This window comes from Tiliqua scincoides, chromosome 2 (assembly GCF_035046505.1).
Source record: "Tiliqua scincoides isolate rTilSci1 chromosome 2, rTilSci1.hap2, whole genome shotgun sequence".
NCBI classification, from domain to species: Eukaryota; Metazoa; Chordata; class Lepidosauria; order Squamata; family Scincidae; genus Tiliqua; species Tiliqua scincoides.
This window is the reverse complement of record NC_089822.1, coordinates 226,932,680-226,957,099: the sequence shown is the minus strand read 5'-3', so window position 1 is coordinate 226,957,099 and position 24,420 is coordinate 226,932,680. Positions and strand designations below refer to the sequence as shown.

At 40.8% G+C, this 24,420-nt stretch overlaps 1 protein-coding gene across 3 annotated transcripts in view; it reads right to left on the bottom strand.

The window, feature by feature from the left end:
* TMCC1 (transmembrane and coiled-coil domain family 1) overlaps positions 1–24,420 on the bottom strand; it is a 162,657-nt gene that overhangs the window by 115,940 nt on the left and 22,297 nt on the right. The window contains exon 1 of one of the 3 annotated variants that reach the window (XM_066616460.1): positions 15,972–16,056. The exons of the other annotated variants lie outside the window; for them this stretch is intronic. Coding sequence (XP_066472557.1) covers positions 15,972–16,022 — 51 coding nt within the window. The 5' untranslated portion in view covers positions 16,023–16,056. Of the gene's footprint in view, positions 1–15,971; positions 16,057–24,420 lie in introns of those variants that run through there. 3 annotated transcript variants of the gene reach the window in all.

Genomic DNA, 24,420 nt, shown 5'->3' with positions numbered 1-24,420 from the left:
TTGGAAATAAGGACTATCACAGGATCGCGCACTGGAGAGGACACTGTTCCGGAACCACTATCCAGAGTGCAATACCATAGTCTTCCGAGACTGAAGGATGCCAACATGATCACTGAAGCCTTAAAATGCAATCCTATACATGTTCACTCAGAAGTCAGTCTTGCTATGTCCAACAGAACTTACAACTTTGTAACTGTGCTGGGGACTGCAGCCTTTAAGTTTTAGTTTCTTAAAACCAACTGCACAATTTTTCACATCACTTAAGAAGCAAGCATAGTAAAGATCACGGACTTATGCTTGTATACGATGGCTAGTCTAATGTACAGACTACTACTGACAGGTCAAGTTGGGGAACCAGTAGTTCAGAGGATACTGAAGAAGATGGCTATGGTGATGGGAGGAAAGAATCCAAGCTTGGGTAGGGAAAGTTTACTGATGAATGAGGTTCTAGTGGCATGTCTTCATTCTGTCTGGAATATCATGGTCAGTAGGAAAAAAGCGAAATACAGAGACCAACTCCAACTACATGTACTTTTATCCAAAGATGTTAAGCAAACACACAGACTTGAAGTACAACATGTCCGTGTGCTGTTGAGTCATGATTTACTACTGACCTACTTATGATGCACTGCCCTGCTTCACATTGCATGAGGTGAACAGCTGTTTAAACAGAAGCTGAGAATCAACACTTGAGGCACTATAGAAGCAGTAACTCCAGAGTAACCTGTTCAACAATGTCTTGCACTTTATAACAATAGGCTGGAAAAGTACCAAACATTCAAATGTTTAATACTCAGGTTTTACATTTTTCACCTACTGTACATCATATAGTTCCACACATAGGTAAACTTTATCACTTATGCATATTTCATAGTACAGTATCCAATTAGAGAAAAAATCTAACTCCTCCTTCCCAACTTACATTTGGAAAGACACAACTGAGTTCTATGCATGTTTTCTTGTACTTGGATGCTTAGCCAGAAATAAAAATAGGAGCCACATAGCTGTGACTGAAAGCAGATGCTCTTCACCATTTCCTCCCTTTTCTGTAACATCTAATGGCGTTTCAGCTCCAAATGATTCTGGAGCATACTGATTTGGGCCCTTGGAACAGATAATGTTTTGGAATCTCTGGACTGACACATCTATCACTCTGGAATTGTTCTGTACAACCAAGTGACATAACTTATTACAGGCAAGACTAGATATGTCCATCCCCCTCCTCCCAAGTTTCATATGGAAATAAATACAGGTGTGTATTATACAACTATCATTTTAGAATATCGATTAAAATACATACTTTTACATTCTTCAGCATTTTAATTTTCAGTTGTGACATAAATCAGACCAGAGGCCAAAAGCCTTCTACCATTCAGAGATGCAGCTATATGGTGCTCAAAATATAAAGAACCATTACAGCTGTTGTCTCTTTCCTTCATATAGAAATCTGCAGCATTCCAGCTTCACTGTTTTATGCTTTTGATTGCTAAATGTCTGTTTTCTTGTATGAATCGTCACATGAAAGTAAACTGTTGAGACAATGTTCAACAGATCTGGCAATGCCGAATTGTCTATAAATAACTGAAGGCCCAGCAAATCTTTTAATTCTTGTTTCACATACCAGACATTACCAAGATTCTGCATGATATGTCATCTCTTGGAACTTTTTATTTCACTTGGATCTGCAGTTTCATTACATTCAACAGAAATTCACTGCTGCCTTTCCTCTTTCATAAGCACGTGGTCTAGTCATGGGATTAGCAGCTGTATGACAGAACTATATGACACATTAACAACTGAATGCTCTCCCTGCTTTCTGCCAAAGTACTGACTATGCAATAATGTTTCAATATTGCAGAAGTACCACGCTGACTACAGTCAGGTTAGCACCATTCTGACTGCTAAGAAAATGTTCCTCCCAGAACATTTAGTTTGTCCTGCCAAATGATGGTATTATTCAATACCAAATGATGATATTATTCAAACAGTTCAGAGACTATTTGCATCCAGAGACATTTTAATATGCTAGAAAAGAATATCAACCTATCTACCATGCAGACCACTACCACAACCTCTTAAGTGTCTCAAAAGCTATATGCTAGCAGTGGTCTTCAACCTTTTCATGCCATATCCTATAAAATGAGTCTGGTATCCACTGGCAATCCTGCCTTCCTCCTGGGACCCAATACACTCAACCCTCACCCTGTCACTGTCCACAACCCACCCTGTTTCTAACTACCTCTTGTGTCTTAACAACTCTGTGAGGTAGCAGCCCTGAGCAGGGCCAGCCTTAGGAGCTGCAGGGCAAGACAGTCAGAAGAAGCTGTGCAGGATTATATCAAGAATTCAGTTTTGATAAGGCAGTACCATTATTGGATTGAATCCAAGCCCTCTCTTGCACAGGCTCTCAAAGATTGCTACGACTCCCTAAATGAGGCTTTGCAACCACACTGGGGTCACAACCCACAGGTTGAAGAACACTGTGCTAAAGAAATTAGACCTACAATTAACTGAATTACTGTGCCATTTGCTTGCTAACCAATTGCAATACCACTGTATCAGAGGAAACAAATTTCATTCATTATATAGGCTACATAATAAATCTCATTAGTGTCAAAACCCTCAATACTTAAATTCATTGGCTAAATGCTTTCATTTTCCAGAGAGGGGGACAGACTTTATTCATTCAAACATCATCAGATAAAAGGAAGAAAACTGCTATGCATTGGTGAATCAAAAGCTCTTACCACAAGCTTTGTGTACAATACATACTAACAAAAAGCAAGGAGGTGGAATACATAAAAGAGAAACTGGGACAACTGTAACAAGTGGCCAGAGCCAACCAATGTGCCTTGATTTGGAAGGAAGAGAAACATTTTCCAACTTCAAATGCTGAACACGGGAAGGGAGGAATCTCAAATTATTCTGGTACAGGTCTGTCCTCTCTATCTGTGGATTCAGAACCCATGGATTTAACTCACTGTGGGTTCCAAACCTGCAATGGAGGGCCAGATCTTAGCACCTGGATATGACTGGAGGTGATCTCCTGGCTCATCCAAGAGGCCTTCTGAGACTCGCAGAAGCAGCACAACTTCTGCAGGCATAAGAACATAAGGACAGCCTGCTGGATCAGGCCATAAGCCCATCTAGTCCAGCTTCCTGTATCTCACAGAAAGGGGCCTCAGAAAGGCCCCTGGATCTGCCAAAAGACACCTCCGGTTTTCATAAAAACCACTCTCACATAATACCAGAACCAGGGGACATCCACTAAAATTGAGTGTTGGGCGGGTTAGGACAGACAAAAGAAAATATTTCTTTACTCAGCGTGTGGTCAGTCTGTGGAACTCCTTGCCACAGGATGTGGTGCTGGCGTCTAGCCTAGACGCCTTTAAAAGGGGATTGGACGAGTTTCTGGAGGAAAAATCCATTATGGGGTACAAGCCATGATGTGTATGCGCAACCTCCTGATTTTAGGAATGGGTTAAGTCAGAATGCCAGATGTAGGGGAGAGCACCAGGATGAGGTCTCTTGTTATCTGGTGTGCTCCCTGGGGCATTTGGTGGGCCGCTGTGAGATACAGGAAGCTGGACTAGATGGGCCTATGGCCTGATCCAGTGGGGCTGTTCTTATGTTCTTATGTTCTTAGGTGCCTTTCCAGGATCTTCGGGGGGGGGGCTTTCTGGGGCCCACAGAGACCAGTCTCAGAACACCTCCAGTTGCAACCGAAGGTCATATTGGACCAGACACCCTGGTGATACTGAGGTCCACTTGTATTTCTTAAATTATCCATGCTATTTCATTATGAAAAGACGACAATGTGCTCAGGCCAGACAGAACACCTATAATACCAGCTCCCATGCAATGGCCTGAATGTTTTATTATTGTATTATATTTTATAAGCATTTTGAAAGCTGCCTCAGCTATTTGCTTTGAGAAATGAAAAGTTGGGTATAAATTCTTTTAAAAAATAACAAACACAATGAACATTCAAAACACTACAGAAAATCTTTGTTTTACAGGATACTTAGCACAAGGGTTGCCAGATGTAAAATACATTTTTCTAAATATCCTAGCAGTCCTATATTACTTCCTGGAACAGATCACACACAACTTTAAAAAAAACCAAAAAACTCTTATCTGACAAACCTTATTTTTTGTACAAGAGTATAAAATTACTGTTTCATGATATCTGTTAATGTGTTTTTAATGTTTTTATCTGTTAAATTATGTTTTAATCTGTTTTTTAATATGCTGTAACCGCCCTGGGTCCCTTTAGGGATAAGGGTGGGGTATAAATAAAAATTATTATTATTATTATTATTATTATAAAATGAGTATAAAACTGTTCAGAGCATTGACTCAAACCATTTCCATAGAGTTCACAGTTCTTTTATTCCACTATTAGGAGTTCTTGAGAAAGAATGCACTAATACATGGTTTTGCAATAAGCTCTAGGCCAGTGTTTCTCAAGCTGTGGGCTGGGACCCACTAGGTGGGTTGCAAACCAATTTCAGGTGGGTTGCCATTCACTTTTAATATATTATACTTGATGCTACCATAGTATGTAACTGCATTTGGGGAAGTGTAACAGATCTATACTTTTAACAGGCTACTCTGTATAGCCTTTTAACAATGATAGCCAATGGTGCTTACTCTTGGGTATGTGTGGATACGATTCCAGACTAGGATTGTTAAAAGTTTTCCGGCTTGCTGATGTCACTTCTGGTCATGACATCACTTCCAGTGGGTCCCAACATATTCTCATTTTAAAAAGTAGGTCTAGTGTGACTGAAAAGGCCGATTCGGGAGTGACAATCCCTTCCACACTGGGAGCAAGTGCAATCTGTCCCTGGTCTGTCTCCCTGGCTATGGGCCTTCCTTCTTTGCCTCTTAGCCTCAGACTGTTGGCCAAGTGTCTCTTCAAACTGGGAAAGGCCATGCTGCACAGCCTGCCTCCAAGCGGGCCGCTCAGAGGCCAGGGTTTCCCACCTGTTGAGGTCCACTCCTAAGGCCTTCAGATCCCTCTTGCAGATGTCCTTGTATCGCAGCTGTGGTCTACCTGTAGGGCGCTTTCCTTGCACGAGTTCTCCATAGAGGAGATCCTTTGGGATCCGGCCATCATCCATTCTCACAACATGACCGAGCCAACGCAGGTGTCTCTGTTTCAGCAGTGTACACTACTGAGTACGCTTCTGTACTGCAGCAAGTCATGGGCTCTCCGCTCACAACAGGAGAGGAAACTGAGCACTTTCCACATGCGCTGCCTCCGACGCATCCTCGGCATCACCTGGAAGGACAAAGTTCCAAACAACACAGTCCTGGAACGTGCTGGAATCCCTAGCATGTATTCACTGCTGAAATAGAGACGCCTGCGTTGGCTCGGTCATGTTTAATGCTGATATGTTTCCTAGAAGTTTTATACCTCAATATTTCTTTACTCAGCGTGTGGTTGGTCTGTGGAACTCCTTGCCACAGGATGTGGTGACGGCATCTGGCCTGGATGCCTTTAAAGGGGGATTGGACAAGTTTCTGGAGAAAAAATCCATTATGGGTTACAAGCCATTATGTGTATGCGCAACCTCCTGATTTTAGAAATGGGCTATGTCAGAATGCCAATGCAAGGGAGGGCACCAGGATGCACGACTCTTGTTATCTGGTATGCTCCCTGGGGCATTTGGTGGGCCGCTGTGAGATACAGGAAGCTGGACTAGATGGGCCTATGGCCTGATCCAGTGGGGCTGTTCTTATGTTCTTAATTAGTAATCGACTCAACACAACAGGCTTTACTGAGTCAGGGAGACAACAGCCACAAAGCTCAAGGAGAACCAAACAGAGGACACTTAAGACCTCCAGTGTTAGGAATGTATATTGCTTTAAAAAAGTCTAAGGACACAGTCCGAAACTACATTGGCACGTGGATCAAATGAGGATTACTCATTTGGAAAAACTTTATTGGTAGCAGGACAAGCCAGTTTTCCAATGCTCAGAAGCAACTTGGGACTTGGCTTCCAGCTATAACCTCAATTTTCAGAAAATGTTTGAGGGAGACATTAAAGGGACATTATTCTTTTCCACACAAAAAAAAAGGAAAAAAAGAAAGGGCCTTCTAACTGGGAAAAATGTGCGTACATCAGGAAATACTGTCAGAAGGTGGGAGAATGAGCATGCTGCTGCCACAACTTCCTCTACCAAAGGAGAAAAGGTCAAAGAGCACAGGCCGCACTCATTGCTATCAAGGTGGGAAAAGGTACTAGAACACTAATGTCATACAGAACTCCATAAAGGCAATTTAAACAATTCAGTGCTGTATTACAGTCCAAAACTAGGCAACTGAAGAGTTGCAAAAGTAGAACATACACATCACTAAAGCTTATACAGCATCAAGAATCTTAAGAGCTCAGTTTTCTGCTTATGGCTTCAGTAACCAAAGTGAGGTCTGTCAAATCTGGAGAGAGCACAGTTAAACCTATTCCAGTTATGGGAGGCACTGTATTGCGCTACAAGATTCAAATTCATTCACTGCAAGTAAATAAAAAGTCTGATCAGAACTGTAGCCTTAGTCAACTGCAACACATACTACGAATGGGACAGCAAAGAAGATGAGTGCTCCTTATCCGAAATGCTTGGACCAGACGCATTTCAGAGCTTTTAGGATTTTGGAATACTTGATGTATGTGTGTGAAACGCATGATGTATGTGTGTGAGCGCAGAATATTCCCCAACAGAGGGAACAAATAATGTATTATGGCTAGTGATGCTTTAAAATGCACTGACCTATTTGCCCTCAGACGGTATATTTCAGTTTAGGCTGGGACTACTTAGGTGGAGTATGTAATATAGAGGGTTCAGCTTGGAGACTTATCTCAGACTTCTTAGTGGGGAACTATTACTTCCAAATACATTGTACCAAAATGAAAAATACAATCCATGTATCTATGCGTTTAAGAGCAATAGTTAGTTCCTCTCTATGTAATCTGGGGTAAATCAAACCAAACGTTTAAATTATGCTTTAGTCAAACTATTTTAGAAAATAGAAGACCTACAGCACCCTCTATTGGTAAAATATTGACAAGGAAGAGTTCAAAAACACTATGTTCTTGACTGACGTTTAGGAGCCCCAATGATTTGTTTTCCGCTTGTGAAAATATCAGTCACAACTGAAATTTGCAACCTCAAAACATTTCTCTTAACATGTCTGAAGTTTAAAAAAGTTTCAAATTAAGTGAAGTCTGCAAGCTGCTTGCAATCTTCCAGTTTGCAATGGAAAAATTTTAAAGGATGTAAAACATTCTACATTAATTCCCTGTTTTCTGTATTCATTCTCACAGCCATTTTTCCTCTGATTTGCTGCTGTCTTGGCACCATTTTTTAAAACCTGAAAGACCACTATCTGCACTGCTCCAGTCCTGTTGGTTTTGGCTGATAAACACACTAGAACACATCAAAAAAACATTTTTAACTCTCTGATTCTCAGTACTGATACATATAAACAGGGGTGGTGTCAAAGGTCAGCTACTGACATCCCACCTGTCAGGCCAATAACTGAACCCACAGTGGCAGTAGTTGTGCCCAAGGGATCAAAAAGGTAGCAGATGGCAGCTTGGGAAGACCCAGTGCAGGGCTTTGTCCTAGGTTCCACAACAACCTGGTTCACCACTGCATAGAAACACCCACCATTTAAAAAGCTGAGGAAGTCTGCTGCAAGACAATAGACACTTGTATCTGGTGGTCTTAAAGATCTGAAAAACCTTTCTACCAACTTGCACTTTTGAAGTGCACTTAAATTATCAAGAAAGGTGATGTTCTGAAAAACACAAAGGTTTGTTAGACTTTTAGTCTCCCATTTTGATTTGGCACAAGACAACAACAAAGAGTTTTTTTTTTTATTTGCTATTTCTGCCCTACCTTTCTCCCTAAAGGAACTCTAGTAAAACAACAACAACAACAACACTGCAGTGGTGGGTACCAATAAGGTGCTTTCAGATGTTTTCAAAGAACAATCATTTACACAGGAGATTAAAAGAGTGTAACATTCTACTTGCAGAAGCTGTCAGTCTCACCTTCTTTTAGGATAAAACATAAGAGCCTGCTTACACCACCCCCATCTTTCTGCATTTTACTTGCATTTTTGATGTCCTTGGGGAGAAGTGGTAGCCAAGTCTCTTGCCTTCACAGTTCTTCATGTTTTAACTTGTAAATGGATCAGAATACTCATTTGTTTAGCATTCTACAGTGCAAGTTGTGGGGTAGATGTGCATTGCATTCAGGAAAATAGTGCAAACAGATTTAATAATATTTCTATGCAGTACTATTTTTAAACAAAAAGTAGTTTGCCAAAGCTTTCTGAAGCAGCTTTGTTATAAACTGTTCACTTTTAAAACCAGATTAAATGCAAAAAACTTGGACATTCTAAGATAGCAATATCCATTCTCCACAAATGGATGGGCAATGACCATCCTTAATAAATTTGCAGAATAATAAATGCCAACAAATAAACATGATAAAAGTATAAATACTGAAGGATCTGGCAATCGTGTTCTTTGTCATCTTTGACTAATTCATGGATGCGTAACTCAGACCCTCTATCTTACTGTCTGGACCTTTACCTAAAATCATTATGTTACTCACCACCAGTTATGGCAGATATTAGCTATGTCAAAAGACTTAGTGCGTCAGGTTCCCAAGAGCAGCAGGATTACTATGGAGAAGCAGGTTGCCCACATCATTTCCTTTTTTACTATCAGCATTCTAAATAGCGCTGCCCTAAATAAAATAAGAACATAAGAAGAACCCTGCTGGATCAGGCCAAGAGTCCACCTAGTCCAGCTTCCTGTATCTCACAGTGGCCCACCACATGCTTCAAGGAGCACACAAGACAACAGACACTACCTGCATCCTGATTGCAGTGTCTAATTCCATACCTGTCCACTTCTGAGGAGAGGTCCAGCTATGCTTGCAGTTTGTCCAGATAGACAATGATCTGAACTAAGGGAATAGCTGCAATCACTTCATGCATGACTGTATTAAGAGAAACTCTGGGCACACACAGCTGCACAGACATCTACCACTTCCACGCATATTTATCTGTATACACATCTGTCATGCTTTACATAAGACAGCTACTTTTGAGGCTTCATAGATAATTCGTATTTGGCAAAAGTCCCAGTCTGAGAAGGTTCCCTAACCTTGGTTTGTACGTTTATCACTAGCATCAGTAAGAAAACAGAAATCTACATACGTCATTTTATATCTTGTTTAAGTAAAATCCCAGGAGTCCCAGTCAGCACTTCACTTTTCTTAGGTTTTGCATTCAGCTATCCAAAAACATGCCTGGTACAGAAAAAAACCTACCACCACTCAGAGACAGATTAATCACAGTTTGTAAAACAATCTTGTAGCCCTGATAGTGTCTTATCAATATGCAATTACCCATTTACTGCCATCTTGACAGTTTATCTTATTTTGCTCTGACACATATACAATACAATCCTATCTCTATACAACACATCAACATTTAGCCTGGGCATTTTAATAGAAAATAGCCAACACATGTGTCTCATGATCAAGAGATACCATTCTATCACCAAGAAAATACCAGCCTCAAGAATAGGGAAAAATTTTCCTAGAAGCAAGTAAAAGATATAGAAAAACCACAGTAAGACAATTTTAAGTTGGGGTTCACATGCTGGAAATGGTGCATTTTCCTCCATTAATTTAACTGCCAGAAGCTTTGGCAAATTTGTTCTACAATAACCAATTTTATTCAAGTTTACAATAGGCAACTAGTTGTATCAGAGGAATAACAGCCATTTGATGCAATATTCATGGTTGAGATTGTAGCTTATCATCCACCAATTTAGAGATGCCTCTCCAAAAAGGAATGAGTTAAACACTTCTCTTCTGGAGGAGATCCAGCTGCCAAGACTAGAGGCCCACTGATATAGTCATTTATCATAAATCATCTGCATCCTTCTAACCCACCCACCCCCAGTGAAGGAGCTTTCCTGCACACTTTTAGAAACTAAAAATAGTTTTTCATCTGTGGATCTGGCTCAACATGGGTCCCCTGAACCTGCACTGAGGTAGACTTGATCCCTCTGAAGTTGACTGAAGCTGCGCTCCGGTCACATTCAGAGTGCTTTCTGAAGCCTGCAGAGGCTATGTGAGTCTACCTGTGGCCTCTGGCAGCTTCAAAATGCTTCTTAGATGCAAAAAACATGACTTTTTGCCTCTAGGAAGGATTCTGAAGCCTGCAGAGGCCAAGGGCAGATGGGCATGGCTTCAGAATGGCTCTGGACGCAACCAGAGCAAAGCTCCAGACACATTTGAAGCTCAGGTGGGCTCCAAAAACTGCATTTACCGTAGATACTCACCTATAAGGTGAAAAAATTTCCTCCCTGAAACGCAGCCTGAATCATTGCCCCGCCTTATTTCCAGGGCAGGCAAGCGGCGGGGGGGAGGCGAGTGAGCCAGCCGTCCAAACGCTTTTGTGGGAGGGGGGAGGGAGGGAGAAAGAAAGCGATCTTTGGAGAGGAGGCGCTGTACAGGCTGGGGCTGCTGCTGAGTGTTTGCAGCTGCCTGCAGCTGCGCTCCACATGCTCCTTCAGGCTGTTGCCCAGCTGCAGGAGCTTGATGCGCTGGGCAGGGGCATCTGCCATAGCAGCCATCAGCAGCCCCCCCTCGCTCAGCACCACTGCCCAAGGACGCATCGCTGAAGCAGTAGGACATGCAGGAGACAATGAGCTGTTCGTGCGTGCGCGTGTGGGGGGCATCTGAGTGAGGGAGAAGCAGTCATTTGAAAGGGCTGAGTCCATCTCCTCTTTCTTGTTCCCCCTTCCCCACTGTATATAAACTTCAAGCACTCCTTAGAAAGCCCAACTTGCTAATCTCCTTCCCATCTCCCCACAGATGAAGCTGGACAGGGTAGGGGAAGGGGGGAGAGTGATCTTTTTTTTAAAAAAAAAGGAGAGAGACAGGCAGCCTGCAGAAGGCTGTACCTTTGTTTCTCAAGCCATTGAAAGCGTTAAGTCCATCTCCTCTTTCCTTCTTGTTTTTACCCCCTTCCCCTTTATTGAATCTAAACTTTAAACTCTGTTGCAAAGCTGAGGCTTGCTAATCATTCACCACTGATGAAGTTGTACTGGGGGGAAGAGGAAGAGTTAACTTTTATAAAAGGAAAAGTGTGTGTGTGCGCGTGTGTGAGAGAGAGAGAGAGCACTTAAAACAGTTAAGGCTACAGTCCTATCCTCACTTTCATGGGAGTAAGCCCCACTGACTATTAAGGGACTTGCTTCTGAATAGGCATGCCTAGGATTGGGCTCCCAGTCTATTCCCTCTTCTCGTTTTCCTCTCCATCTCCCCCCTTATTGTATATAGTCACACTTCAGTCTCTCCCTTGCAAAGCTTTTTGCAAACTTCCTCGCTAACTTCATTTCCCCCTATCCTCACTAATGAAGTTGAACTGGATAGAAAAAGTTCCTGCATTTGTGTATGGGGGCGGGGAGCATCTGTGAAAGAGAAAAGCAATCTCCCTGTGTGTATGTGTCCTTTGCACTGGAAGAGTCCTGGAGACCTTGCAAAGATGAAAAACACAGGAAAAGCAGAGTAGAATTTAAAGTAGAATTATTCTGCAGCAACAGGTATTTTAGCCAGAGATCTTCGCTGCATGCTGGCAGGAGCTCTGAAGCACTTGCAACTGCTGCTTATGTTGCAACTACTGCTTAAGCTTTGAGGAGAGCATGTTTGCTTCTGCAGTATCCCCAGGCAATCAGGCACTTATGCAGCAAAGTTTAGCTGCCTCTAAGATCCCATTGCAATGTACTGCACCCATGCAGGAGCCACTGAAACCCGCCTGGGGGAGAAGTAAGGAATTAATTGCAGTCCCTGAGGTCCCCACCCCCCACTTGGGGTTGTGTATGAATAATCTTATTGGTTTGGTCTATTGTACTTCACACTTTGGCTTTTTACTAGTTGTGTTCTTGCAGCCTTGCTAGTTGTCTGTTTATTATAATACAGATGTTTTAAATTAAATTCTTGTATATGTGTTCCTAGAGGCTTTTGATGCTACATTAACCACCAGGGATGTGTGTGAATAATCTTATGTTTGAGAAATTATCTCTGAGTATTTTCTTGATCCTTACTAGTAATACATTAAAGTTTGAAAGGGTCAAGAGAGAGAATAATTCCTTTAGGTGGAATAGGTGCTTTGATGGCTGCTAATTCTTGCCTTATTTCCAGTGGTCTTCCTTCACCTCACCCTCTTTCAAGAGTCAAAAGTGGAGATAAATTGTGAGGTCAGAGCATGCTGAATTTCATAGCAAGAGACTGATAGTTTATTAATGCTTCTTAATATATTTGAATTAATTGTAGAATATATTATTTAATTTTTATTTCATTGTATGGGACATGCCAAAAGTTTATGGGCCCCGGATGCCAAACGACCTTTGCATGCCAGTGAGTCAGACACCCCCCTAAGTTTAACCCCCCCAACTTATCTGGGGGTCATAGAAAATTCCATGATTTCTGGCTCAAAACCTGCCCTTGGCTTATCTGTGAGGTCAACTTATGCTTGAGTGTCTGCGGTGGTTGTCCGCGGTTTTCAGTATCCGCAGGGTGTCCAGGAACAGATCCCTCGTGGATACAGAGGCACCACCTGTATTGTTTATATCCTCCCCTCAACCCAACTTTTTTTTTGTTTGTTTTATTCTAAGGGAAGTCAGGCCATGGGTTTAAGTGATTTGTCCAAGATCATCCAAGTCTTGTCCATCAGGGACTGAACTTAGGGCAGTGGTTCTCAAACTGGGGAGTTGTGATGCCCCAGCCAGATGGCTCTGGCCTCTTCCCGCTTAAGGGGTGGGGAAGGGGAAGGTAGCGAAGCAACCTGCTGAGGCACACTGCATTGAATATGTGCAAGTGCTTGCTGCCACTTATCAGAGCCTGCAGCACCCGGGGTGTAGGGAGTCCCGCATCAGCCTCTACAGGGCACAAAATTGCTAATGTAACCACTTTTTGCGAAACTGGAAGTGGCCACAATCTGAGGGTTTCTGCAGTGTGGGGAGCCCTGTGGGAACTTTCCACATCCCTGGGAGGCTGCTGCAGGCTTTGGTAAGTGGAAGCAAGCCCCTGCGTCCCTCCAAAGCAGTACGATCCAGGTTCCCCCCACCCACCCCCGCACACTCACTATGGCTCAAACTCTCCCTGGTTTGAGAACCACCGCCTTAGGGGAATACTGCCATGGCTTCAAGTTTTTATTGAGCTCACACAGAGACTATACCACAAATAGTTGATATAAACAAGGATGTACTGGGAAGATTTGAGGAGAGACAGGATGTATAATATCAGGAAAAGCTACATTTTATTTTTACTAGACTAGATCTGTTTTTAAGACATTAAGTTAGTATACCAATCGCAGCAACTCTAGGAAAACACACCCATTGCCTCCAAACATTCACTAACCATCATCAATTTGTTAGAGACTCAGCTTATATTTAAAACTGCAAACAGTAAAAAACAACATATTGCGTAATAACCCCTTAACTACAACAATTCCCTAACACGGAAAGTAACCAAGCAACAGGAAGCATAGTCCCTTAACATCAGTGTTAAGATACTGATAAGTTCCAGATCGATTTTGGCCATGCTGAGAAATGTGGCATACATGAAATGATAGTTTTAAAAGATTAAACTTTAAATTGGGTTTTAAAAAATACTAGAACATGTTGACCATTGCCTTCATTCATGATAGACTATAGATACTCGCCTATAAGGTGAGAAATTTCTGCCAATAAATCAAGCATAGATCATCTCCTCACCATATTTGTGAGGTCACTCAGGGAACAGGGCTGTTCCTACAGCAGAGATGATAGGGCACTCAATCTCCATGGCAATGGGTTCTAGGGCAAGCTGCAGACAAAGTTAACCTTTTCACTGCTCCTGAGACTTCCGTTTACATCAAGCAAACCTTTAGCAGACCCTTCTGCACCCTTGCTCTATTTTGCAAATGTTTCACAGAGCTCTGGTTTTTAACACACCACGATGCAATTCTCATTTCCATCTGCAACGAAGTCCAAGTCTACAATTCAGTGCACCATTACTTAATAACATCACTCATGGAAAGCAATGGGATCTACTGCTGAGTAAATCAGGTTGCAACCATGTGTGGCTGCACTTGCTCATAGACATTCCTTGTTGCTTGTCTCTCCACAGTGCACACTCCCACTTATGTGTTATATGTTATACATAGAACCTCTGCCTTAACACATCTGGCACCTTAAAGAGGGATTTGATTAATGGTTCTACTAGTATATTGTTTAGAGTGCACATACTCCAACAGTGTTTACAAAAAGGTTGTGAAGAGCAGAATTTTAAAAATTAATGAATAAAAATGTATCTTAGGATCCTTTACTATGTTTTTTACTAGAGACTACACAGTCCTTAGGTAACAATTACTGGTAGATTATGTTTTAGGATCTGGCCTCAGGTAACTATGTAACTAAATCTGAGAAAACTATAGTCAAACACCCCTCTCCAAGTTCAAATCCCTTCTTTTCTCTCCCCCCCCCCCCCCGACTTATCCAGGAATCATCGAAAACTCCATGATTTGGTCTTTAACTCTACCCTTGACTTATCTGTGAGACTTGTGCTGGGGTTGCTGCAGTGATTCAAGTTCAATTGCAAAACAATATTTCCAGAACAGAACTCACAACAGCATTGTCTTTTCATCAAGCTGTTCCTTATAATTTAAGCTCTGAGCAGTCACCAAGTAGAAACCTAGCTGCAAAACAGCAACTAATGCCTACACTTTGTAATTATCCATTTTTGATTAGGTAAATTGCTGATCATTTAACAGGTATATCAAGAGAGCAGCAATTTTTCAAGATGTAGTGGTTTGGGAATTAGACTTGGAAGGTCCAGGTTCAAATCCTTGCTCAGCCATGAAGTTTTTTCAGTGACCTTGGGCCAGTCATGACCTTTCAGCCTTACCAACCTCACAGGGTTGTTGTGAGGACAAAAAGGAGGGAAGGAATTATTTACACTGCCTTGGGCTTCTTGGAGGAAAAGTGGTATAAAAATTTTCACACCCGATTCCCTTCTCAATGACCTGTTAAGAGACCCTTTTTTGTCTAGTTGGTTTCTAAACATTGATTCCAAATTGAAGTCCTTAGATCTTTCACTGGAATCATTAGAGGGCCTTGATGTTAACAGGGCCTATAAGCTAATCCAATCTAGGCTCTGGGAAGCTGAATTTACTTCTCTTTCCGCAGATCTTAACCCAGTTTGTTCCCCTCTTTTTTTTGGTCTCTGTCCTTTACCAGGTCAGCTTTCGAAATATTTTGATACCCTAATAAATCCTTCCCTTAGAAGGGCTTTTATGCTTGCGCGTTTTAACATTTTTCCTTCCTCATACCATCTCGGCAGATTCTCTCACACTCCTCGGTACAGCAGACTGTGCTCCTTTTGTCACCTTGAGCCGGACACATTGGAGCACATCCTGATTTATTGCCCAGCGCATTGTCCACTTCATAAGTTGTTTCTGGATCCCTTTTTACGTCATCCTATTGTTCCATTTATTGATCCCTGTTTCGCTTCGCTAAGTGATAATCAGGCAGATATTACCTTAGCAGTTGCCAGGTTTTTATCCCCAATTATTAAAATATCTTCCATTTCCTAAATCAATTTTTATTTCCCATCTCCATCATGTATATTTTTTCAGTGGTCGATTATTATTTAGTGACTGTTGTAATTTTTATGCTTATATGCCAATAAAGGTATTATTGTATTGTATTAAAATTTGAAAATTAAAATTTAGCAGAACAGAGGGATCAAAGAATCAAAATTTAAGCCAATATCTTGCAATAAATAGGCTCTTAATTTTTCCTTCTATTTTCTCCGTTTAACCTTGATTTATATGTTAATCAATCTTTTTACTGCCAACCTTAGACATTTTCAGACTTTCAATAATCTTTACTCACTTCACCCTCAGATTCTTGGCTATCCAAATCTTCTTTTCCTCCTTCCATCATTCTTCTGTTGAAGCTTCAATTTTCTATTGATCACTATACCAAGAGAGATTGGCATTTAAACATTTTGCCTAGCTCATGCACTGTAACCATAATTTTCTCTGGTCTACGCCAACAAGCAGGTCTAGTAAGCCTCTGGGGAATAAGAGCAAGTAGTACTAAGAACTCCTTCCCTTTTCAATCAATAAGACCCATCAAAATATCAATGTACTTAGCCCTTATTCAATACTCCATTATGGTGTACTACGTAGACAGATTTTTATCATGAACGTTTCTATGAATTGTCACCTCAAGCAGAATTTTAAAAAATAGATCCCAGAGGGTGAATATTTAGATCAGGGGTGCTCACACTTTTTTGGCTCGAGAGCTACTTTGAAACCCAGCAAGGCCCAGAGATCTACCAGAGTTTTTTTTACAATGTTCGCGCCATCATAACATATAACATTTATGTGTACAATGTATGTTGGTGTACCTTGAGCCCCACTGAGTATAACAGGACTTACTCCTGAGTAGACATGCCTAGGATTAGGCTGTGAGGCTGCAATCCTAGCCACACTTACCTGGGAGTAAGCCCCATTGAGTACAATGGGCCTTACTCCCTGCATTTCCTCCCAGAGGCACCTGAAGGGGGGGTCAGCACTCCGCGATCTACTCATTTTGCCTCGCGATCTACTGGTAGATCACGATCCACCTATTGAGCAGCCCTGATTTAGATAATACAGAAGAATTGAACCACAGTGCCAACACTCGTCAAGTTGGACTAGCATCACATTGCAATTCTATCAAGCCTGCATCAAAACACGATATGGCAACATCCAAGCAAGATGAAATGTGGTCTCAAAACAATTCTGATTTACAGACTATTTGATACAAAGAAATGCCCCAGCTCATTAGGGAAACAGCTTTTCCCTTTTACACTGCAGTAAAATCCATCATTCAACATTCAATAATTAAGATTTCTTATCAAAACTTTACCTTTCTTAAGTTTAAACTCATCAAGATTCTCTCTTGGAATACAAGTAATATGGGTATTACTGAGTGCTCTTTTCCATCACAACTGAAAGAATTTTCAGAAATTCTAGAATAAGAATGCCAAATGCTAAAGTATGCTCCATGTAATTGTTTTCTTTTAAAGTAACAGCAACTTCCTACCAGTGTTACATGTGCACTATAGGAAACACCCTTTCAAATGACTGTTTTAAAAAAATCACTATTAACAGAGGTCTATTAAATAAATTATTTACCAAACTAAATCTGCATCATAAACTTCATGTATTGAACTCCAAAATATATAATGGCCACCAAACTAATGCTTTTGGCCCCAAATCCAGACAAGTCAAAGAGTCTTTCCTATTCATTCAAAGACTCAAATTCAAGAATGCAAGAGAAGTAAAAACAAAATGAGAAGTGATGAAATGCAGCAAAAAAAAAAATAGTTTTAGATGTTACATGCTATAATAGCAAAAAGGGTAGAATGATTAAAAAATAAAACCGGACAGTGTACCTATTACTACTTTTATAGAGGTAAGAACTCTTTCAACACATTGCCAGTACTGTTACTTCACTTTTAACAATTACTTGATGAAACAGTGGATTTGTACTATAATACAAGCCATGCAACCATAAGTACAGAATCATAGTTTCAATTCCACAGTTAAGCAGCACTCTGACAGAGTACAAATAAAAATGTGTGAAGCTTTACACTGAAATATTTAGAAGTTAAGTGGCTCATTACAATGTTTTAATTAGCACACTTTCCATATTACAATAGATTTATTTTTCAATTTCTAAGAATACGAGAGGCATGTACAGGAATTATTCCAAGAACCAGCAGACTCAACAAGCTGCATACACTGGTACATGCCCAGTTTATTATTGGAAACAGGGAACAGGTAGGCTTCTAAAGTGTTCACTATAACCACCAGGTATATACATTGTACATACTTTGTCTGAGATCTGCTGAACAACCACATGATCTGACCATTTCATGTGAGGTTGCCATGCATAATTAGCAGAATTCAACACAATTCTGCTAATTATGCACGGCATTCTTACATGAAATGGACAGATCATGCCATAATCATTAGTTCTTGAACAAACTTCTATTGCAAATTTGGCCCATGATCACTATTTTTTATCAGGCAGAGCACTGATTCCCAACCTGTGGTCCATGTGGTCAGAAGTGACATCATTAAGCAGAATGTTATGTCATTAGAAGACAATAGCCAGAAATAAGCACTTTGTTCTCACACAGACACACATTAGCTGCAAATGACAGAAGAGAAAGTGTGCAAATCTTGGTTTTCAAGATATGGGAGAGCCTAATTATCATGCAAACCACCTTTTCAGCAACACTGCTTCTGTAGCAGCACTACTTCACAGTTCAGCAAAAGTGCCATCTTTGCAGAAGCAGTGCTACTGAAAGGGTAGCCTGCAAAATAATTGGTCTCCCTCTCTTACCCCTCTTGGTCCTCCAACTTCCCCAGTAGCATTCCTTGCCTTCTGAGGCCATCTTCTGTCTTTCCTTCTCAGAGCCTTGGCAGAAGTGGAGGTTCTAGGGTGAGTATTACTTTTCTGTGTTATGAGTTGGGGGGAGGTTTGAGAACAGAGTTTTCCTTCTCTCAGATGAGCTGCCTTCCCAGGTTAACAAGTCCCATCTACCCGGTGGCTGTTTAGTCACCTCTTACGACAAGTACAGCCAAACTGAGGGCCTATTCTTATCCCCAGCCCCCAGGGGACCTCAGGAAAACTCTGATCCCAAACCTCCACTGCCTTGTGGCTACATCCAGTTATAGAAAAGGCTTCAGGAGTCAACCTCGAGGCAAAATCTGGAGCCGGAGTCCCTGAGGCAGTTCATAGCTGAACACAGTCACGTTCTGGCAACTCCTGGGACGCCGCTGGAACCAACCGTATTGGCCTCTGCCTTTCCATTGGACCATTTCAGCAACATGGAGAGGGGGGGATTTGCTGCATGGGAAACAGTCTATCCTCCATATCTACTTTACCCAGGCTTTGTGCACTGGAGCGGACACTCCATTCCAGAACCACTTTTCAGAGCGTGATACCATAGTCTTCCAAGACTGAAGGATGCCAAATTAGAGTTGGGGGGGCTGCTGCTTTTAACTTGTATTTTTTTGCTTTTCATAGTTATTTTCATGTCATTAGCTGCTTCAAACATCCCCTTGAAAGGGAGAAGCAGAACAGAAATTCCATTAATAATAAAGACAGCATCAATACGGTGCAGCAAGTACGCAGAGCATTCCAATAAATATTAGATTATCAGCTTACAACTGGAAGCACTTCGAAACAATGCACCTGGAAGAGAGACAAAGCTTTTTTCATACTGGTACAGGAGCACTAATGATAATGAAAATATTTCTACTATAATGTACAATGGAGTTAGATTTTAAAGCTGAGAAAGAATTCTAGGACACTCTTTGCTCAGGGAATATGCAAAGAATAGTAATCTTGGCATTACTACTTTTCCATACTTTGTGACTCTTAGAGCAGTTTTGTAACATGCATGTTCAACATGGTACAGATGATAAAAAGACTTTCCTTAGTCAAATCCACTCCATACAAATACACATTGGCCTGAATCTCCAACATTCCGCTGTTAACAGTCTGCTACCCAATGTGTTTGAAGCTCAGAAATCCGCTCTGAACTAAACCTTACTGGGCAAATTCAGAAGTGGTAAATAGGTATCTAGGAGGCAGAACTCTTTATAAGCCTATGATTCCATTACAGTTCATCTATTGTGATGCACAAAAAAATCTAACAGGTTCAGATTTGTCTCCCAGGAACAACATGTCGTAAGACAGACACTCGTTTTAGTACAATACAGGTCCAACCAATTTATATACTGATTTGACTCAACACGAATGAAATGTGCTGATCCCTGGAGAAGGGGAAATATGCATTCCTTTAAAATCAGTTTAAAAAACTGAACAGTCCTTTAACAATAACCTCCTTAATGAGAGAGGGGGGGCAGCTGGCTGACAATCCATCAATCCTCCTATCTCCACTAAACCCCTCCCTTCCCCCTGAGCACATTTGCATTGGTGAAGGGAGGAACTGAGTGAAGCTCCTTTCTAAGCTCTTGGAGGACAACTAATTGATGAATTGTCTTCTTAATGAATCTTATCTCATATCACAAAGGTCAGTAAGGCTGTTTTTAAATCACCAAAGCAAAAAAACTTTGTTTTTTAAATTGATTTTGCTATAGTGCATTTTTTGCCATCCATATGAGTGCTTGGAACTAGAACCCATGCGAATAATGAGGCTCAACCTGTAGTCTCATACAGGTAACAGTTCTGTAGAAGTTAGCACTCTAGAGATTTTCAACCTTTTTCATCTCAGAGTACAATGACAAGGCACTGAAAATTATTAAGGCACACCACCAGTTGTTTTTTTTTTGTTTTGGGCTTGCATCCCCCAATAGATGTACTAATAAATGACCCTCCCACAAACTCTTATCAACCATTCACAGAACAGTGGTTGAAAATCACTGCTTCAGAGACCTGAATGGTTAGCAACCTTCCAAAGATAAATGCCTGCTCTCCATGGTTATGTTTAGCCAATAAGGAATTTTGGTCAGAGGGTTCTTTTTTCATTTTTAGTAGCACTGGATACATTTGTCTTGTCTTTCCCTAAAGGAGCTTAGAACAGTACAAGGTTCTTTACCCGCCTTAATTTTATCCTCACAATCCTGTGAGATAGGTTAGGCCCATGGTCATCCAGTAAGCTTCCTGGTCAGTGGCATCACTAGGTTTGTGTCACCCAGTGCAGGAGGCTAGCAACTAACCCCCATGATGGACATCCCCCCATGCAGTGGGTGGGATGAAAACCTGGGTGGTTGGGCATGGTGATGAATCATTACTCCACCTCCACAGATTTTTTTGCCACACCTTTTGACAGAAGTATTTCAGAGTAGTGTTTCATTGCATTCTGCTGTAAATTACATATCAAATGGTAAAGAACATGATGGTATTATTCCTACAAACTGCAATTTTAGTGATTTTGGTCACTAGTGGTGTCACACCCCCCTGCGGGTATCACCTTATTGGTTCCATGCCGTTTCATAATAAAATCTCATTGGCTCTTTGAACAATCAGTTTCATTGGTTCATTTTGAATTAAGGAAATGTACTTTAGTTATACAAGACAGTTGCATTTTTGTTTTCTGTGTTTTTGTCCATAACATTTGATAGAATGGAAATATTTCATTTCAGTTTTTTTATTGCATTCTGCCATAAATTCAGCACTGAATGGTATATAACATGGTTTTATTCCTACAAACTACAATTTTAGTGCACTTAGCAATGCCATTGTTCCTGGCTGATAGTGAATTTGAACTCTAGTCTCCTCAGTCCTAATGTACCACATTAGCTCTTATGACTTGCTTCCCAGGAACAGTTTTTTTTTAAAAGTTTCAGATATTTTAAGCTGCCTCATCTGTAAAGATGTTATCATCAACATCTCCTTTTATTTTAACTGAAGCCAAAGGTCAAAACAACCATTTAAATTAGGAAAGAGAAATGGAAACAAATTCCAATCAAAGTCAGCTGGCTTTATTCTTTTTGCTTCAGCAATTTTATTTTAGCTCTATTTCCCATTATTCAAAATTATGCTGTAACTCTTGTTGTATTCAAAGTATAATATGCCTAAACAATGTCAGGTTTTAATATAAAAATCAAGCATACTACTAACACAATATTCTTCATTTTCCACAGTAGTCAAATGATTAATTGGATTCTTGAAAAGCAGAACACATCTGATGACAGAATGAGGTATGGTATAGTGCACATATCATGAATCAAAGCAGCAAACCAAGCATCACTGGCTTTAAAGTGTTTTATAAAAACATATTGCTTCCAATATTAGATCACTGTATTTTTAAAATGTGTCATGAGTCTGCTCCAACTGCTCCCCTTCTTCTCCTAATTCGTTCTATAGATCGCTCTGGCTTATACTCATTGTTTTTTATTTAGATTTGAATAATTTTACTACCCTCCTAGCCACTTCACTGAACTTTCTTTCAGATTCCTCAAGCAATGTGCATGTCAGTGGCTCACGACTTCACAACCTGAATCTGAACTCTTGTTCCATACTTCCTATATTACACCGACTAGTCAAAAGAGGAAGCTGCAGATATTTCAGCCTAGCCAAAAAGCTGTACCTAGACTACAAATGGTTTTTTAGCACAAATGTCATTAGCAGGACAGGTATGCTACCTTGGGCATTTGCTGTGGCATGGGAAAGGAGGGATATACATTTTTTTTAAAACAGATGTAAATATAAATGTAAATAAATAAATGACCCTCTGCTGTTGGCTGACAGCACTTCATAGTCAAGACTTAAGATGCAAGGACACTTTGCACATTGGCTGTGAACAGAGACACATAAGTTTGCCTTTGGGTCTTAAGGATCAACAAAACATGTCAAATGCCAGAACTGCTCATTTGGTTTACATTTTCTATACACCCTCATGAACCCTAAATTCTTGCACAGTCTTTCCAGAATTGTGGTAAAACTGAATGCTTTCCACATGCGCTGCCTCCAACGTATTCTCGGCATCACCTGGCAGGACAAAGTTCCAAACAACACAGTCCTGGAACGTGCTGGAATCCCTAGCAAGTATGCACTACTGAAACAGAGACGCCTGCATTGGCTCGGTCATGTCGTGAGAATGGATGATGGCCGGATCCCAAAGGATCTCCTCTATGGAGAACTTGTGCAAGGAAAGCGCCCTACAGGTAGACCACAGCTGCGATACAAGGACATCTGCAAGAGGGATCTGAAGGCCTTAGGAGTGGACCTCAACAAGTGGGAAACCCTGGCCTCTGAGTGGCCCGCTTGGAGGCAGGCTGTGCAACATGGCCTTTCCCAGTTTGAAGAGACACTTGGCCAACAGTCTGAGGCTAAGAGGCAAAGAAGGAAGGCCCATAGCCAGGGAGACAGGCCAGGGACAGACTGCACTTGCTCCCAGTGTGGAAGGGATTGTCACTCCCGAATCGGCCTTTTCAGCCACACTAGACGCTGTTCCAGAACCACCTTTCAGAGCGTGATACCATAGTCTTTCGAGACTGAAGGTTGCCAACTAGAGGTAAATGAACAGCACAAGCAGACTGGAGAGTATCAAGAAAAGAATTTAGGTAGATATACAAGCCTCAATTCTGCTCCACTCAGCAGTACTACTGAATATCTATCCTGCACAAGTGAATATCTATTCTGGTGAACAGAACAGATCTGCTCATATCTTTTTCCAAGACTGAGGTCACTATTACTATAACAGAAGAAGAGGAGTCCTTCAATAGAGAATGGAGGGTTCTTTGATGCTTTGAGGAATAAGTAGAAACATGGAGGGGAGGAATGAAGATTAGAAGTGAAGTTGATGAGCTGGATTATTCACTGGTTACAGGAACTAATTCACTGATTATAGCAACTACCATAATAGCCCCTCTCTATTGTCTTCTATTTTTGTCACATCTGCTCCATTTCCAACAGTCCTAGAATACCCACAATTCCACTCTGAGATGCTGGAAAATATAACAAATTTTTATATAACAAGTTATATGACAAAACAACTTTAACGAGTGCACTAAGTAGTGACAGTATCCTGAACAATACTACTTTACCAAACTAGTGGCCTTTCTGGCTCAATGCAGAAGCGAAACTCACTTCTCTACTGCTACCTTTATCAAGTAAAAACAAGCAATCCAGGAGACGTTTAGTACTGGGCATTATCAAAATAATTTAGTTGATAGCAACACAAAACATGAAAGATACTGAACAGATTTGAATATTGAAGATTTGAAGGAAGGGGGAATAGTCACTATTAAAATTTCAATCAATATGACTATCAAGTTGTATCTATTGTTATTGCTGCTGTTGTGATCTACTTTGATCACAGACTGGTTGTAGGGAAAAAAATGACATAGAAATAGGAAGAGAATTTAATGAAATTACTGGACTTTAAGCTTAGCCCCCAGAAGTGAAGGCTCTAAAGACTAAATGAGCTTTAACAAACATCAATACAAAGTTATTTCATTCTGAAGAGGTTCTTTCTGTTCCATTCTCAGACACTGAAATATTAACATAATTTCTGTTACCTCTTTTGAAAGTTATGTTCCAAAACATTTATACAAATCAAATCAATTCAAAGAAACAAACACTGCAGAGCAACAATGGCAATTACCAAATTTTCCTCTTTCATAGTAGCACTGTACCAGATTTAGAATAACCACAGAGCATCAGCATTTCTGATGTTACCAAGAACCGAGCAGAGGATGTGACCAGTGCTCTCTTCCAGTCTAAACATAATGCTGTGGAAAAATCACAACAGATGCAATCCAAAGGTTCAGAATTTAGGCATATGACCAGTTTTTAAAATTTTTTAAAT